The sequence below is a fragment of the Capricornis sumatraensis genome, chromosome 4 (genome assembly GCF_032405125.1).
Source record: "Capricornis sumatraensis isolate serow.1 chromosome 4, serow.2, whole genome shotgun sequence".
Taxonomy (NCBI): Eukaryota; Metazoa; Chordata; class Mammalia; order Artiodactyla; family Bovidae; genus Capricornis; species Capricornis sumatraensis.
The window spans coordinates 100,013,452-100,030,898 of record NC_091072.1 but is presented as its reverse complement, the minus strand read 5'-3'; the positions used below and the strand labels follow the sequence as shown (position 1 = coordinate 100,030,898).

Below are 17,447 nucleotides of genomic sequence, written 5' to 3'. Positions count from 1 at the left end.
TACATGCTGTGATTGGCAGGCTCAACTATCTCTCCATTAAGTAGCTGGACGTTAGGCAGAAATTAGAGAAATTCTTTCCTGACATTGGCACTGTCTGCTCTCTTCTGGGATCTTGCAATAGGCAGATGCCTTCTTGCCTCAGAAAAGCCCCTTTTCTTTCTTCATCTGGAGCTGTTTCCAGCCAGGCAGAGCAGCAAACTGCCCTCTTGTGATGCCAAACACAGAAACAAAGTCCCGTTCAGAGAGGTAATTCTAAGAGAGAAAACAAAGTTTCTAGTTAGAAGACCTGGCACCTGTCAGTGTTAATGGGGTGGGGGCAGAGGGGCCAAGAGATAGTCCCAAGTAGTTTCTTGAAAGGGAAAGTAGAATGAATTTTTCAGAAAGTCTGTGTTTGACTTTAATTATTCATTGGCGAGCTCTTCAGTTTGTGGAATCCCACCGTGGCCTGTGGAAGCGCTGACTGGGTTCACTGCGCTTGCAGTCCCACCTGGCACCAGTCTCTTGCCAGAAGGACAAGAAATGGGTTATATATTATGTATGAGTGCTAAACATTAGGCTTTGGCTGAATGGAGAGCTAAACTGAGTGACAGGTTTCCTTGCCTTATGCCCTCATCTGCCATTTTTTATTAATATTTTTCTTTTTTATCTGCCATTTTTTGTCCAGATGTTTTCCAGTGCAGGATCAGGTGGATCTTGTTGAGAGCATAGCATTCTAACATTTATTTATTAATGATTAATGGATATTTTCAGTCCAAGTAAAATTATTAAGGTATGGTTTCTGTTTTCAAGGAAGTTGTAGCCCAGACACTGTGGAAAATTTAGAGACCCTTCAGGTGAAAGTTGCTCAGCTGTATCTGACTTTTTGCAACCCCATAGACTATACAGTCCATGGAATTCTCCAGGCAGAATACTGGAGTGCGTAGCCTTTCCCTTCTCCGGGTGATCTTCCCAACCCAGGGACTGAACCCAGGTCTCCTGCATCTCAGGTGGATTCTTTACCAGCTGAGCCACCAGGGAAGCCCATGAATACTGGAGTGGGTAGCCTATCCCTTCTCCAGCAGATCTTCCCTACCCAGGAATCAAACCGGGGGCAGGCAGATTCTTTACCAACTGAGCTATCAGGGAAGCCCAGAAACCCTTCAAGGGGAAAATAAATTCATTCATTCAACATGACCGTTGATTAAATCAGCTGAAACGGAAGTTGTGCCTATGATCTGCCAGTCACTGTTCAGGTGCTAAGAAGCTGAGAATGTGATGGTGAACAGTACAGACAAGGCCCCTGCTTTTGAAGGTGTCAGGGAGTGGGGCAGACAGACATTGAATGACCAAGTACAAGAGGACTGTAGGGGCTGAGGGAGGCAGGGTCGGGTGGCCAGGGAAGGCCTTCCTGGGGAGGTGACCCTGCAGCTGTGACCTAAACAGTGAGGCGGACCTGGCTCTCTGATGATCTGGGAGAGATGTTTTTTCAGGCAGGAGCAGTAGCCAGCAGAAAGGCTCACGTTTGAGGAACAGAAAAACAGCAACTGGCTAAAGGGCTGTAAGTGAAGACAGTAGTGAGCCTGTAAGACTAAATCAGAGGTGGGTAGGGGCCAGGTTGTATAGGGCCTTGGAGGCCATTACAGGGACTCTGGATTCTAAGTGCAGTGGGAAGCCATTCGAGGTGTGTTAAACAGAAGAGTATCATCTGCTGTAAAAGCCCATTGGTTGTTATATGGGGATCAGATTGTAGGGACAGAGGTGGAAACTCACTGGGGGCCTATGGCAGTGGTCCATGATGGCTGGCCATACTGGCAGCAGAGAGATGGAGAGCAGTGGGTGGCAGCTAGCTGATGGGTTGATGTGGGAGGTGAGGAAAAAGAATCGAGAAGGAGCCCTGGGTTTCTGGCTTGAGCTCCTGGGTAGGTCAGATGTCTACTGAGTGTTTACAGTGTTGGCCATATTCCGAGATGGTGCTTATGCAGAGCTCCACTCACGTCAGTCACTCACCTCCTTTTTGGCAGGGTTCACATCCTCTGGCAACTCCTGACTCTGATTTTTCAACAGAACTTCTAGGGGGTAATATTTTGGCTCAGAATTCAGGGGAAGGGTTGTGTCCCTCATATCCTAGGGAAGATAAGAATGTAGACACAATAAAAGACCACTCAGGTCTGTGCAATTGAAGTTCTGTGTTTATAACATTTAAATTTTTTTTTTTTTTTTTACCACTTCACACTTTATAATCATCTTTTAGAACAGTGGTCCCCAACACTGGCTGCATGTCAGAGTCATCAGGAAATCTAAAATATTTTAGTTTGGGGGTTCTTGGGAAGCTGATTCAGTGAGTCTAAGGTAAATCCTGTATCGTCAGTTGGCATGAATGTTTTGCATAAATCTCACTTAAATACTGTGATCACATCCTTTCTCTTGGTACTTTTACTTTGGGCTCTACATTTCTGGCCTTCAGATGATTTCAAATCGAAGTCATACTTCTCTTAAATACATTCTAAAGATGCTACATTGCCCTGAGTTTTGAAATCTTGAGTTTTTAGAGCACAAACAACAAAATGCCAGATGGTTTGGACAGCGGTGCTGTGCACTGTCCTGATGTTAAAAACCTGTTGGCTTCTCGGCCAGGAGCTCCACTTTTGGGGGCCATTAAAACAGGGATAATGGCCTGAGTTTCTGTGGATGCCACTGTCAGAAACTAATAGTGTCACGTGGGTTGAAGTGAAGTGAGCTCGCTCAGTCGCATCCGACTCTTTGCTACCCCACGGACTGTAGCCCACCAGGCTCTTCCATGGGATTCTCCAGGCAAGGATACTGGAGTGGGTTGCCATTTCCTTCTCCAGGGGAACGTCCCAACCCAGGGATCGAACCCAGGTCACCTGCATTGCATGCAGGCGCTTTACCCTCTGAGCCACCAGGGAAGCCCCACCTGGGTTAGAAGCTTGTTATTTCTGAAAAATACTACTAGTAAATTTAATCTCTCCTGAGTGACAGAGTTGAATAATTCGATTTGGTAACAGCAAGTCTGTTCTAAATTTTGGAAGGCAGTAAAATAAGGAACTCGGCTCTGAAGCCTGCTTTTTCTACCAATTAAAACAATCTTCACATCCAATTAGACCGTCAGAGTGATACTGAGAAGGACATGATAGGGTTTCGGCCATGCTGTGTCTGTAGCATCTGCTGTTTCTTTCTGGCTCTGGTTGCCTGTGAATAGCTCCTCCAAGAAACTCACAGCAGTGATTCTTGTGATAGCAGCAGCATCTCCCAGCTCCTCTTTTAACTGTTCATATGATTTCCCTGCCTGGAAAGAAGAGATAGAAAACACAGGATGAGATGCTGCTTTTAGTGGAGGGACGTCTCAGGTCTGGTCTATAACCCTTGAGAGAAGAAAAACAGCCAGCGGACAGAAAACATTTCAGAGATAAGCAGAAAGGACTATGCAGGGTTGGAAGGTACTTAAACATGATCTGCACTGTTTGCTGGTGGCTCCTCAATGTTCCATACTAAGAACAGTTGACTAGGAGTCAGAAAACCTGGCTTCTTCCTACTGGTTGTGACTGTAGACAAGTAACTTCTCCTCTGAGCTTCCTCATTTGTAACACAGGCAACAATGTTCCCCTGGCTATCAGGGTGTAATGTGTGTGGACAGACTTCACAAACTTTACTGCTTATCACGTTGCCTGTTCCTGAGGCAAGCTGTGAATTTGCCGACTAAACTTAACTGCTGTGCAGGATGCGAAAGAGAAGGAAGGTGAAAACACAAGAGGGGAGAAGGGAGTGGGGAGGTACAGTCCTGGGTCGACTCGGCCCTCGAGTTCCCTGCCATCCTTCTGAGCTGTCAGTGCTGAGCACCCTGGCAGTAAGAACATCTCCCTGCTTCTCTGTCCTTACACTCCAAATGTGAGGGTCCCAGGCCAGGAACAAGCCTGTGAAGATGGGAGGCTCGAACCCCTGTTTAACGATCAGGATCGGTGTGCCGGTGTCTCGGCCGCTGGGGTGAGTGTGCAGGTACTCCTGGGCGGTAGACAGAGCGCTCTCCTTCTCTGCGGCATTGGCCTCAGCCCCAATCCACAGGAACACCTGTTGTCATAGAGACTGTTTGTTACTGCGCTCACTCGTGCCAAAGCTAGATAGTACACGCTGCCCCGTCTTTCCCTGCCAGCAGTTCACAGCCTCAGCAGAGTAAAGTTTTTCTCAGATTTATTTTGATTTGTGTATCTCCCACATCTACATCTCCAGTCCTGAACTCTCTGAACGTCAGCTTCCTGAATCCAGCTGCTTGCAAAACATCTCCTCTTGGCTGTCTCCAAGCACCTCAAGTATAACACCCCCAACATGTAGCTCTTTCCTAAACTTGTATCTGTGTCTGCATTCTTGGGGAATGGTGTCCATTCAGTCACCCAAGGCAGTAACCTGGGAATCATCCTGAATGCCTTCTGTATCACCAGGACTGAGCTAGTTTACCTCCCACGCTTTTGTCAAATCTGTCGCCATCCATCCAGCTCTGCTCCACTGCTTCTGTGTGGGCCAGCAGCAGCTCTTTCTGAACTAGGACCATGGTGTGCTGACGGGCCTCCCAACGTACAGTCTTCTTTTTTCTCACACCCCCTCCCTCCTCTCCTACACTCGCCAGAGTGAGTGATCTAAAGCACACTCTGACCATGTCACTCACCTGCTTAAATTTCAGTAGCTTTCCAGGGTAAGTTCCAAACTTCTTGACTTGGTTGGTAAGGTCCATACCTACTTCTTTAACTTCACCTCTAGGGCACTCTTTAACTCTGTATTATACTCTGATAATACTCTTTGTAGTTCCCTATATACTAGACTATTTCCTGCCTTGCTTTTCTTTTGCCTGGAATGGCCTCTTTACTTGGTTGATACCTGTTTCTCCTTGGAGTCTGGGAGCCATCTCCTCCAGAGAGTCTTCTCTGAGCCCTTGAACTGTGTTGAATACCCCTAATTTGTGCTGCCGAGGCACTTCATAGGTACCTCCATCACAGTAAAATGATGATTCTACGTCCGGTCTCCTCCACCCTCCATCAGCCTGTAGACTCTGAGAGTGGGGTGGGGCCCTTCGCCTTAGTGACACCACACCCAGCACAGTGATTAGAAAGGAAGAGGTGTCAGGATGTGGCGGAAGGGTGGCCTTGAAGATGTCCCCTTTTATCCCTTTATTCCCCCAAAGGCCCAAATCTCCAGGTGTGGAGCCTGCTGCTCTTGGTCCTGAGAGAATGGAGTGTGTGATAGGTAGGATGGCATGATTTTCGCAGAGCATGGTGGGAAAATTCCCAGGATGGTGAGTTTTAAACAACATTCTATTCTCTCCAACGCTGGCCAAAAAGCAGGCTCTCCCTTCGGTCACCACTGACAATTGCTTGATTGACTTGGGGATGGTCCAGGGCTACCCTGGCTTAACTGGGGTTTGGGGGAGAGATACTATACAAAAATAGACTAAAGCGTGAGGATGTCTGTCGTTCGTTCCAAGCTCTCCGGCTGTGTCTTACCTGGTCCCAGGTATCCAGGAGCATCACGTCACCTGGGTTCAGGTCATCCTGGGTGAAGTCTATGATCTCAGTGACAGTGAACCGGCCAGTCTTATTGGAACATTCGAAGAGACGAGGCTGGACATCTAGGATCTCCTGCTGTAGTCTGCAATACAGTCCATGCAGAGGAGCTGAGCTGCTTGGAAATCACCTGCAGTTCACCAGTCTGGGAGGCAGGGGGAGCCAAACGGAGGGGGATGCTGTGGTCCTGTACCTTTTGTCACTGGCGTAGGGAGTTTTCCCTCCCAGCAGGTCCCAGAACTCAGCTGGCTCCTGGCCCTCAGCCACTGTGTTCTCAGTACCATCACAGAGAAGTCCGGCCAGCTCCTTAGCCATCGCCCGCTCATCCCCACTAGACCCCTGAGAACGGTGTGGCGAGAACACAGATGTTAGTCACACACAGGCACGTTGATGTGGGAATAAAGTGCTTTAGACTAATAACTCAGTGTAGAAGGAAATGGCACCCCACTCCAGTGTTCTTGCCTGGAGAATCCCAGGGATGGGGGGAGCCTGGTGGGCTGCTGTCTATGGGGTCACACAGAGTCAGACACGACTGAAGCGACTTAGCAGCAGCAGCAGCAGCCAGGATTAGTTACCAAGCCAAAAGACCTCAGGACAGGGAGATAGATGGTTTTGTTCCGGTGCTTGGAAGTGTGGTTCCGGTGCTTGGAAGGGTGGAGGCGGGGGTGGGGGGCTGGGGGGGTGGGGGGAGGCTTGGGGGTGGGGGGTGGGTGGGAAGGAGGAAAACAGTGTGGAAGCAAAGGGCAGGACTAGACTCTGAACTGCTCAGTGGGTATTGAGAGGTCACTTTTGTTTTACCTTCAGTTGGAATTTTAGCACCTACTTTTGATTTTTTTTAAGAAAAAAATTAAACTTATTTTTAAAATTATATACAGGAAAATTCACCTTTTCTGCCATAGAGTTCTATGACTCTTGACAAATGCATAGAATCATGCTACCACCACCACAACAAAAACAGAGAAGTTGCCTCACCTCTGCAAAAGCTTCCCTCAGACTACCGTACCTTTGTAGTCAAACCCTCCCTGAATCCTTAGCCTCTGGCAACCAGGGATCTGTTCTCCATCACTACGGTTTTGCCTCTTCCAAAACCTGGTAAATGGAGTCCTACACTGTGTGGCCTTTGAGTCTAGCTTCTTTCACTTAGCATAACGCATTTGAGATTCTTCCTTGCAGCTGTGGGTGTTCTGCAGCTGAGTAGTATTCCATTCCAATTGTGTGGAGGCACCACTGCTTGCTTATCCATCCTCCAGTTGATTTGCTTCCAGTTTTTGGCAATTACAAATAAAGGTGCTATTAAACATTTCTGTATAGATTTTTGTGTGAAGGTAGTTTTTTCACATGGGTACATACCCAGGAATGGGCTCATACAATAAGTATATGTTTTATAAGAAACTGTCAAATTGTTTTCTAAGGCCATATTTGCATTTTCACCTGCAGTGTGTGAGAATTCCTATTGCTTTTTGCCACCAGCACTAGATATTATCAGTTTTTTAGTCATTACTCCTAGGTGTGTAGTGGTATCTCATTGGGGTTTCTATTTGCATTTCCCTAATGACTATTAATATTGAGCATCTTTTTCTATTCTGTTCTCTTTTGTAAAACAGTTCTAGTGCTTTTCAATGCATGAAATCTGAATTGACAAACATCATATTTTTAGTGTTCTTTTGTTCAGTATTAATGCCTGTCCTATTACAGTGCATCACACTGGTGTGGAAAGATTGGCTTTTCCATCCTGCATCCAGCCTCCATGTGTTTAGCTGTTTATGGAGGGTTTCCTGGGTGTGAGGAGTGCCATTATTGAGTGTGTAACTGGAGGCCTAATTGTGAGAAACACTGCTGGTCCCTTTGAAGAATCTTTAGGAAAAAGACTCCTCTTTGTGAGGACTGCTCCAGCCTACTCTAAGTTCCTTTGCCCTTGCTGACCAGAGGGTGGGTGCAGGGCTGGGAGCCAAGGGATGGGTGTGACTGCTGGGCCAGCCGTCCTACCTTGCCAAACCACAGGTAGTGCTCTGCCTGCGTCCGCAGCAGAAAGACATCATTGGAGTTTAGGGAGGAGGTGAAGGCTGGGACTTCCACTGCTTTGGTGTTATATTTGTTATGTCCTTGAATCTGGAAGAGTCTTACTGGAGGATCCGGCTCAGCATTTCCCTTCCTAGAAGTGCCACCCTAGAGAGAAAAAGAAAAGCAGAGTCTAGATCTAAGGTGTGCCATGTGCGCTGAGCACTGGGCCAGCGCTGTGGAGAACAGGGCTATATCTGACACCATTTTTGCCCTCAAGGAGCTTCTCAGCCAACTGAGAGAGGTCGAGGTGAGCCGGAGTTACGGTACCAACAGTGTTAGCTTTCGGGGGCTTCCCTGGTTGTCCAGCAGCTAAGACTCTGTGCTCCCAGTGCAGGGGGCCCAGCTTCAATCCCTGGTCAGAGAACTAGGTCCCACATGTGAGAGCTAAGACCCTCTGCAGCCAAATAAATACATATTTTTAAGAAATGGTGTTAGCTTTCATTCTGAGACCTGAGTCATATGCCAGGCTCTTTTCTGGTGCCTTGGCTATATCATTTTATTGATCCTCATAATAACTCTGTGAAGTAGGTATTATTATCCCACAGTGCAGGTGAGGAAACTGAAGCTCAGAAAACTGGCTAATCAATGACAGGACTAGGGCTTGACCACAGACTTGTGTATGTCAAGCCTGTGACATCATACAGTCCTGGTGGTGCTTCAGCCAAGGCTTTCTGGAAGACATGGGACTGGAGTCAGGGGCACAATGGCTGGAGGAGGCAGACAGGACGATAGAGCACATGTGAGGTCTAAAGAGGAGACCCACCTGACTGGAGTGGAGTGTGGAGGTTAGGGAGCTGAGGCTGATGCACCTGCACAGGTAATATGGGTCAGATTATACAAGACCTTGAACATGAACTAGGCAGGAGTGTGGACTCGAAGCCCTAGGCAGTCGGGATACACTTCAGTGTCTTAGAGAGATTTACCCCCTTCTCGTCTGTGTCCACCCCAAGCCCCACTCTCCACCCCTCCTCTCCTCTACTGTAGCTCCCTGCTGACCTGCTGGTTCTGAGCATTCTGCTTCTGGGGGAATTTTACCTAAGGGTTCTCACCTCAAAGATGACCAGCTTTCCTTTGAAGATGGCCATGAAGTGGCGCGGCTCCTTCCCCATGGTGACCCGAACCTGCACGGGGGCCCCTTCAAACTGCTGGTCCACCTCTTCCGCCTGATATGCCGAGGCTGCCAGCTCATCCTGTGAGGCCTGGCGGCCCTGCAGGGGTGAGAGGGGTGCAATGGGGCCCTGCCACCTCCCGCCTCCCCCCAGCTCAGTGGCCAGAGGAAGCACCAGGATCCAAAGCTAAGAGCCTGCCCCAGGCCTACCTGCCAGATATACAGGATGTAATGAGGCTTCCCATGCATCTCGTACGTATAGAGAACCAGATAGCAGTCTCCCCCATAAAAAAAGCCATACCACTGGTGCTCCACGGGGACCAGCTCCAGGTTTTCTATCCTCCAGACCTGGGCATAGAAGGAGACACAGTTCCCCAGAGATGGGGGGAGTCCTCTTTGAACAAACAGCCACCTGGAGGGAACTGGGCCATGCTGAGCAGAGAATCCAGGTGGATGAGGCACAAAGGTCCATTCACAGTACCCCTTCTCCTCTGCTGCTTCTTCCCAGTACTGAGGGCTTATCACATTTGCATGATTTGAATCCGGAGAACTAGGTCATCCCTGGTCAGACGCACCCCCATCACAGCTCAGAGGTGATTTGAATGCGTCTGCCAGGTGAGCTGTTGACAGCACACCGGGGTGCCTACCTTTTCCTTCCCTGAAGAATTGTGGGAGAGCCCTGCAGACACAGACACCTCTTAGGGAAGAGTCCCGAGGCCCCGGAGGTGACAAGGGAAGCAGAGGAGACACAGGATCCTGTGCGTTCCTCTGCAGCAAAGCAGCCAGGCGAGCCGGTGCCCAGGCTGCCCGGGCACACGGGTCACTGGGCTTATTACCTCAACTTTGCCATTGCCGTCATCCACCATTCTTTCCTGGGCTGCCACCCCTGGTTTGGTGTGCAGCAGAATTACATCAAATTTATCCTGGAAAACCTTTGCTGCAGAGAAGGGGTTGGGAGAAGCCAGGTGAGTGAAAAGCATCCGTGCCCGTCTTTCTAGAGACTCCCCACAATGAGAACACCATCTGGGGGCAGTCTTACCAACTTTACCCATGCTGAACGTTTTCCCCAGACCTATGGTCTGTTCCTTCACCGTCCACTTCTGGAACAGCTGCTTGAACATGGCCGACTCGGCACCGTCATTGACGGTCTCCACGTTGGTGCTGCTGGGGTAGCCCTTCATCCTGATGAAATTCTGTGGGTACCCCCCCACCCCCAAAGGGCAGGTCAGTCAGGGAACGCACTGGGTTCTTGGCTTGATTGGTAATTCACCCCTTTGAAGCCATTGGATAAGATTGTTTCCTTCTGGGAGTCAGAGTCAAATTCTAACCCACTTCCATCTAGGGACCAAGCTAGCTGCCTCAAGGAAAGGACTAAACAGAACATTTTGGCATTCCTTCGTCGGTCATGATTATTACTGATTTTTTTTTATCCCCTGTGGTATATCCCTTCAGCACTTCTGCACTCTACTGACTTTGCATCACCTTCATTTGCTTTGTTTTTTTGCTTGGTAGATGCATCCTTCTTGGTTCAGCTGCAGGAGGCTGCACAATAATATCATAAGTTCCTTGAGGACAGGGCTGTTGATACGTGATATTGCCTTCAATAATAACAGCCACCTTTTATTGGGCAGTTGTGTGTGCCAGTGTGTTTGAGTGCTTTACAAATGTTATTTAACCATCACAACAACCCCAGGAGGTAACACTAGACCTGGATTTGAATCCCAGTTTGCCTGTCTGACTTTGAAGTCACGGATATAACTGCGATGTTTTGTGCTCCAGTGCCTAGTACGGCTCTCCGAGCACCTCTGACGCTTTGTGGACAGACTTTTTGGATAATACTGCATGTCCATAGCTCCTACCAGGGCTTTAGACATGGCCATCTGTTTCTCAGCCTTTGTGGCTCCTCTTCCTTTCCACACATAGATCTTGGTTCCACTTTGGTCCAGGAGGTAGCAGTCCTGAAGCAGATGGCCAGGGACAAAAGTGGTTACTGCTGCCCGAGACCATAAGGAAGGCCTCTCCGTGCGGCCTGCCTCTGAAGCCAGGTCCAGCTACCCCAAGCCAAGCCCACCCAAGTGCTACTCACATCAGGGTTCAGTAAGTCCTGGACCAGAGGCCTCGTCGCTACCTCTGTGACCACCAGCTGTCCAGATGAATCTGAGACACTGGAGAAGGGGAGAGGTTAGCCTGTACCTTCCCTTCTGCAGCGCATCATGTGGTCAGTTTGCTATTTCCTGCCTTGGTCTTAGGATGGAGTTTCTGGGTAGAGTTTGACTTCTCGTGACAGGCATGGCTTGAGTGCAGACTGGAATGTGATGGACACTGTTGTCTGGGGGAGACTTCTGTATATCTCTTTCCTGAATATTATCTCTACCCTGCCCCTGACATTATCCTGTCCACACCCCTGGGATGCATAGACCTGAGTCAAGGAACATTCTCTCCCAGAGACCAGGAATCATTGCTAACAAGAGCAGACAGTAGCTGCTCAGGGAACAACGAGTTCCTTGTAGAAGCTGCATTCGAAGAAAGACTGAAAGAAACCCAGGTGCCTGCACCCTAGATGGAGCCAAGCAGAAGTGCTTGTTTCTCTGGGGGCCACCTTCTCCTGACCCCAGGTTCCAACCAGTAGCCAGCCTTAGCTACTCACTGATACAACGTGATGTTTGATTTCTGCTGCTGATCTATGACCTCATCTGGGACTGCTGGTTGGATAATGGAGCGCTGGCCGAGGGTGTCCTGAAGGACCTTCATCAGCTCCGGGCTGGCTGCCTCCTTGTCTCCCTCGATCACTCCTATCTCAGCACGGCCCCCTCGCTCCCTGTCCCGAATATCCTTTGCCAGAAGCATCGCCTGTAAAGAAGGCCAGGGATGCCCTTAGTTCCAAGAGAAACAGCCTAGATCCCAGACACAGGGGTTACCCTGATGCTGAGGAACCCCAGGCTGAGTCGCAGCCTCAGTCATGTGGCCTGTCTCTGAAACAGATGCTGCTCAAAGGCAGGCATCTGGCTGGAAGGGCAGGAAAGAGCCAGCCAGGAGAGAAGAAGGAAAGAGTAGCTGGGGGAAAGGAGGGGCCGACCGCATGGGCCACACCTTCAGGCGCTCCCCACTGTTGCTCTCCGGGCCGTTCCATTGGATGATGACCTTCCCAAGATCCAGCAAGAAGACATCCCCTTGGTTAAAACTGTCCCAGCTCATTTCCACCTGCAGGGAAGAGGTAGACATCAGGCAGAAGGAATACCTGGGTGCCAGGCGGAGAGGCCTCAGGCCCAGGACAGACAGGGGGCAGGACTCACCTCAACAGGGGGCAGGACTCACCTCGGTGGCCCGGATGTTTCTCTTCCCCTTCACATGCAGCAGCCGCTTCACGTCGTAGGTGTTGGTCTCCACGTGCTTCATCCCAGAGGCCACACCCCCCTTCTTGTAGCTGAGGGCACAACCGTTGCATTATTTACTGAGAACCTGCTATGTGCCAGGTCCTGGGGAGAGAGTGGTGGGCCACACAGAGGCAGCCTCTGCCCACACAGGTGATGACGGTAAATGAGCAAGGCAAACACTGATGCTGGTCACCCCTGCCGCAGAGTTGCCCTCAGTGGAGGGCTTTTTGACAGAACATTTGGGACTGTCTTCTCTGGAGGACTGACATTTGAGTTGAGATATTAAGAGTAGGAACCAACCACCAGAGGACTAGATCTCCAGACAGAGGAGTGATCGAGTCCCCACAGCATGGAAGAGCTTGCTTTGTTTTGTTCTTGAAGCTGAACATCATGTGTGTTGGGGGAGGGGCACAGTCATCTCCCTGTGGCCTGAAGACCAGCTCACTCCAGGAAACCACTCTCCTGCCTCTGGGTCTCACCCCAACCCAGCCTCCTCTAGGCATCCCACATGTGAAGGGCACCCAGAAAGCCCCCGGGGAGCAGAGGGCCTCTGTTGCTGCTCAACAGGTGTTGTGGCTCTGGTGACTCAGCAGGCTGCTCTGTGCCCAGTGGGTCCTCAGTGAGGACTGCTCACCTGCAAGAAGCTGGCCTTCGACCAGCCTCAGAACTCTTGAGCTCCTTGAGATTAACAACAAAGAATTCCAAGGGTAAATGTTGTCAGTCTCAAGTGTAAAGTTTGGAGGTGATCAAACTCCTCAGCTCATGGAAGGCTGTCTGTCATCACTGGCCTTTACAAGACCCCCCTCTTGAAGTGTTCATGTGTTCCCTTTTATCTGCAAACCCTCTCCTCCCTGCCTTTTTCTCCCCACCATAGGCATCCATTCTAACCATTTAACATCTATCTTTCCATTTTCATTCTGGTAAACGTGGCCTGTTGTTTTGTGCTTATGTCATTTTTTACAGACAGGAATTGGCATTCTGTTCTCTATTTCAAGCCTGTTTCTTCCTGTGTTCCTTAAGCCCAGTGTTTTTAAGGTGTGTCCACAGGTCAGATGTGTCTTAATGTGACTGCATGGTACTCCGTGCTGTCTTGGAGTGTTTCTCCTGTTCAGTCTCCCCGGGGGAGGCACGCCCCACTGCCTGCAGCTTCTCACCACCACTGATACCACTATGAACATTCTGGCTCCCATGCCCTTGTGGACCTGGGAACTGCCCCAGTGGCAGTAGCAGACTGCCCTCCGGAACACTGGGCCAGTCCTCACTCCCACCAGCAGGGCTCCAGGCCCATCTCCCCACAGCCTTGCCAACACTCAGCAGCACCCAGCCCTCTAACTTACACTGGTGGAAAGGACAGCTTTGTTTTGATTCGCATTGCTCTGATTACTTTCTTCACATACTTTTTAGCCTTTGGGTTTCCTCTTTGGTGGACCACATCTACGTCCTTGCTGTGTGCCCAGCTACTCACATGATGCCCTGCTTGAAGTATCCGTGGAAGGTGTCGGACTCGTGGTACTGGACCTCCCGGTGCTGAACAGGGCTGCCCCCCAGGTAGTCGTCCAGCTGCGTAGTGTAGATGGCTGCACAGCTCTGTTCATCCTGGGAGGAGTCCTTCCCAATCCAGAAGTGGATGTCTTGGGAGAGGAGGCTGCCCACTCTCCGGGTCTGGGGTGTAGTCAAAGAGACTGGCTCAGGGGCCGGTTTGCCCCTCTGGCCTGGGAAGCTAGCTGCCTAGGGTGACTTGTGTCCCATTCTCGGCAAGCTCGGGCCTCTGTGTCCTGCTCTGCAGTCTCTTCCTCCCTGCAGTGGCCCCTGGGCAGACCTGTTACGTGACTCAAGCCCTAGCAGCCTGAGTCCCTCCCTATGTTTGGGGAATGCTGACAGTTTACTGTCCTCCACATAAGCAGAGGTGGGAGGATCTTGCCAGGCTGGACTGCAGGCAAGAGTTGTCTTGTTGCTCATTTGCACCCCTGCACTCTCACAGCTGTATAGAGCTGCCGTTTGCCAGCGTGGCTCTGTCAGCACCATCCATGTGCGAGGCTGTTCCCTCGGCTAGGTGAGCACTTTGAGGCCAGAGACGGCCCTGTGTCCACCTAGCCTTCCTCCACAGCACTGTAATCTGGGGTCTGGGCCCTGGAGGCCGAAGCCTGGCTATGGGCCACGTGCTGAGGTTCAGACTGAGGGCCACCCCCCCCCCCAAATTCTGATGCAAAATTTAAAACCCTGGCCTAAGCACAGCCTTTGATAGGCAAACTGGAAGCCTGTTCCATGCAACAGCGAGGAAGAATCAAGACGGATACAAGAGGCCTGATTAACTTTGTGGGCAGATCTCCCAGGGAAGCACCGGAACTGGCTTTCTGGGGAGGAGCTTGTGAGAATCAGAGGAGAGGGCGGGACGGTGCTCACCGAGAGGATGACATAGCAGTCTCCCTCGTAGAAGTTGCCATGGGCACTCAGGGGGACCAGCGCCAGCTCCATTTTCTGGAAGGACAGGGGTATGGGTAGGGTACATTCCTTCCCCCTCGCTCCCCCAAGCCTCCTCCCTCCACGCTATTATTTGGCACAGGTGACAGGGCTGGGGAGTGGGTGGAAAGGTAGGGAGATGTCCCCAACGGGGCACGGTGGCCAGCCCCAGGATGAGCGCACATCCCTTCGGCTTCTGCTGAGCTCCGCCCGCACAGCCCGGGGTCTGTCCTCCCACCACCTGCCTGGTCTCATCTCGCTACACTGAGGAATCTGGTGAGCCCCCTCAGTCCTATGCAGCTGGGTGTAAGCCCTCAAGGAAGAGCCTCAAGTCTCTGAGCCAAAGCACCAGGGTCTCCAGCACTGACTCCATCCACCCAGCACTGGCCCAGGTCTGAGAACGGAGTGGAATACTCGGATTCTGTGCGGCTCTGGGGGCTGAGGGCTGGCTGTGTGCAGGTTCTGTGCTCAGGGCTCCTGTCTGGAGTCTGGATTGGAGCTCTGATGCATCTGTCATAGCACGTCTGGCTCGTCCCAGGAGAGCCATTCATGTGGCCTCAGATGGGGACTTTCATCACTGTCTCCAAGGAGGTAAACCTGAGGTCCTATGTGAGTATATTCTATGTAAAATATGTGTGTCAAATGTGAAAATGTTAAATATCCCACAGTTTGTGTGACTTCTTGTTCCTATCAGTTGTTAAATGCCCAGGGAGCCTTAAAAGCAGTGGGAGTGCCTGGCTCTGAGCAGCTCGCTAGGCAGCTGTGACCCCTCCTGTGGACGACAGTGAGGCGGGCATCTCCCCTGGGTTTTATGCAGCAGTCCCTCACTGGGCTCAGAGCAGGGAGGAGGAAGAGGTGAGGCTTTCTGGGCCAGGGCGGTTCCCAGCTACAGACCGGTGGTGCTCCAGGTCAGCCAGAGGGGCTCAAGCCGGAGCAGAAGGGATAAGCAGGGCCCCATCTATGGTGTACCCAAACTTCCTACTTTGCAGGAGCGAAAGTGCCCCATGCAAGACAGGTTCCATTGTCCTGACTAGAGCAGCCAGTAGTCTTGGGGCTCTCTGGGTGGCCCGGGCCCCACCCATCTCTCCAGGGCATTTACTGGAAGTGCAGATGGCTGGATAAAGGGCCAGCTTATTTTTGCTTGGAGCTCTGCTCCCAAAGTGAAGAGCATTTCTTCCAGTTCACCTGCCCGCTCTGTGCAAGGATAGGAGACCATGTTCTTCAGCTCTGCCTCTCACTGCTGCCGAGCCACTAGCAGGAGACTCAGTGTGGGGGGGCCTTCGTCAGCCCCTTCCAGCCCAGCTCACCTCTATCCTCCAGGTGATGATCCCGGGGTCGTTGCCCACAGCCCGGAAGGCACTGCTCAGAGACATGGTGCTTGTCTTCCCCGGACTGAAACATCACAGACAAGTGGGGAGATGACGCCTCTCAGAGCAGGCATCCAGCCCGCTTTCCTCCTAAGTCACTTCCCAATCTCTTGTCAGCCATCCGGCCATGTCCTCACGGCGCATCCCTGCACCGTCGTCTCACAGTGATGTGGGAAATGACTTGTCCAAGTTCACGGCGTCAGCCTGGCTGACCCGGCGGGGAGGTGGTGGGCGGTGGTGCCCACCGGAAGTTCTGCTTCGCCCTTGCCACTTCCCTTGTTAAGAGCTCTGGTAACAGGCATGATTATTTACCAAAGGGGTGACAAATGTGTTAAACCCTCTGTTGACTGACTTTATTTCTCTCATTTAATTCTCATAAGCTGAATATATTTCCTTCATCTTAACATTGTGGGAAAATTGAGGTTCAGAGAGGTTAAATAATTTGCTCAGTATCACTAGAAAGAAATCCCTTCCTGATCTTAAAATCTCTGTTCTAATTACTCTGAGGTACTGCAACCCTTCCTAACTTACCTAAATCCAGTGGCCCACGGGGCTGGAAAGCTTACATCAGAGTATTTCCAAACTGAGTTTCCTTCTCTCATTCTTATTCCAGTTCTCCCAGACTCTTTGCTTGGCAGGCCTTCTTCACAGTCCACTCTTTGGGCTTTCACTTACCAGGCTTTTTAAAGTAAACCATCCTTAAACTATCCCATCCTGCTTTTGTCATATGACTAATATATTCCCTGTGCTTCACAGAAGAAAAGGGAAAGTAAAATGGCAGAGGTGGGACATAGAATTCAGGGGGTGGACTTCCCTGGCAGTCCACCACTTAAGACTCTGGGATTTCCAATGCAGGGGGTGGTGGGTTGGATCCCTGGTTGGAGTACTAAGAGTTCAGGGTGCCAGCAGGGACAGGTGGGCGTGGCCTGTGGACAGATCCTACCCCCCCTCCCCCACAGATCCAGCCAGTGGTGCAGTGGCCTCCCGCAGGCAGGGTGTGGAGCGACAGGGAGAGGGAAAGAGAAGTGCGCATTGGGCACCATCTCTACTCGAGGTGTGTCTAGGGTTATCCAGCACCTACACATGGCCGTGGTCACACAGCTTTTACATAATGAAGATTCCTGTGTGGTTCTTGCTCTCAAGGGGCCTGCAATCTCGTGATACACAGTAACTGATGGATGCTCTCACAGGCAAAGGTGAAGGATGGGCTTGACTGATTCAGTAATACATAGGAAAAGGAAAAAACAACACCCTGAAAGATCTATCTGGGATTTTGGTGGGAAAGTGTTAGTCACTCAGCTGTGTCTGACTCTTTGTGACTCCATGGACTGTAGCCCACCAGGCTCCTCATCCATGGAATTCTCCAGGCAAGAGTACTGGAGTGGGTAGCCATTCCCTTCTCCAGGGCATCTCCCCGACCCAGGGATCGATCCCGGGTCTTGTGCATTGCAGGCCATCTGAGCCACCAGGAAAGCCTGGGGTTTGGCTATTTGGAAGCATATTGTGCTTGTTAGGAGGAGCATGTCTG

General features: G+C 50.9%; 1 protein-coding gene across 1 annotated transcript; it reads right to left on the bottom strand.

Moving 5' to 3' along the window:
* Positions 1 to 138: 138 nt before the first annotated feature.
* On the bottom strand, positions 139 to 15,925 carry AVIL (advillin). The gene is made up of 19 exons (XM_068970877.1): positions 15,860 to 15,925; positions 14,496 to 14,570; positions 13,558 to 13,754; positions 12,034 to 12,142; positions 11,809 to 11,919; positions 11,366 to 11,568; positions 10,805 to 10,883; positions 10,578 to 10,676; positions 9,758 to 9,911; positions 9,555 to 9,655; positions 8,929 to 9,066; positions 8,660 to 8,818; positions 7,536 to 7,715; positions 5,743 to 5,888; positions 5,490 to 5,634; positions 3,877 to 4,065; positions 3,218 to 3,286; positions 1,987 to 2,103; positions 139 to 252 (listed from the first exon to the last, which is right to left on the bottom strand). Exons 1-19 carry the CDS (start codon positions 15,923 to 15,925, stop codon positions 139 to 141), a joined length of 2,451 nt encoding a protein of 816 aa, XP_068826978.1.
* Between the last annotated feature and the right edge of the window lie 1,522 nt (positions 15,926 to 17,447).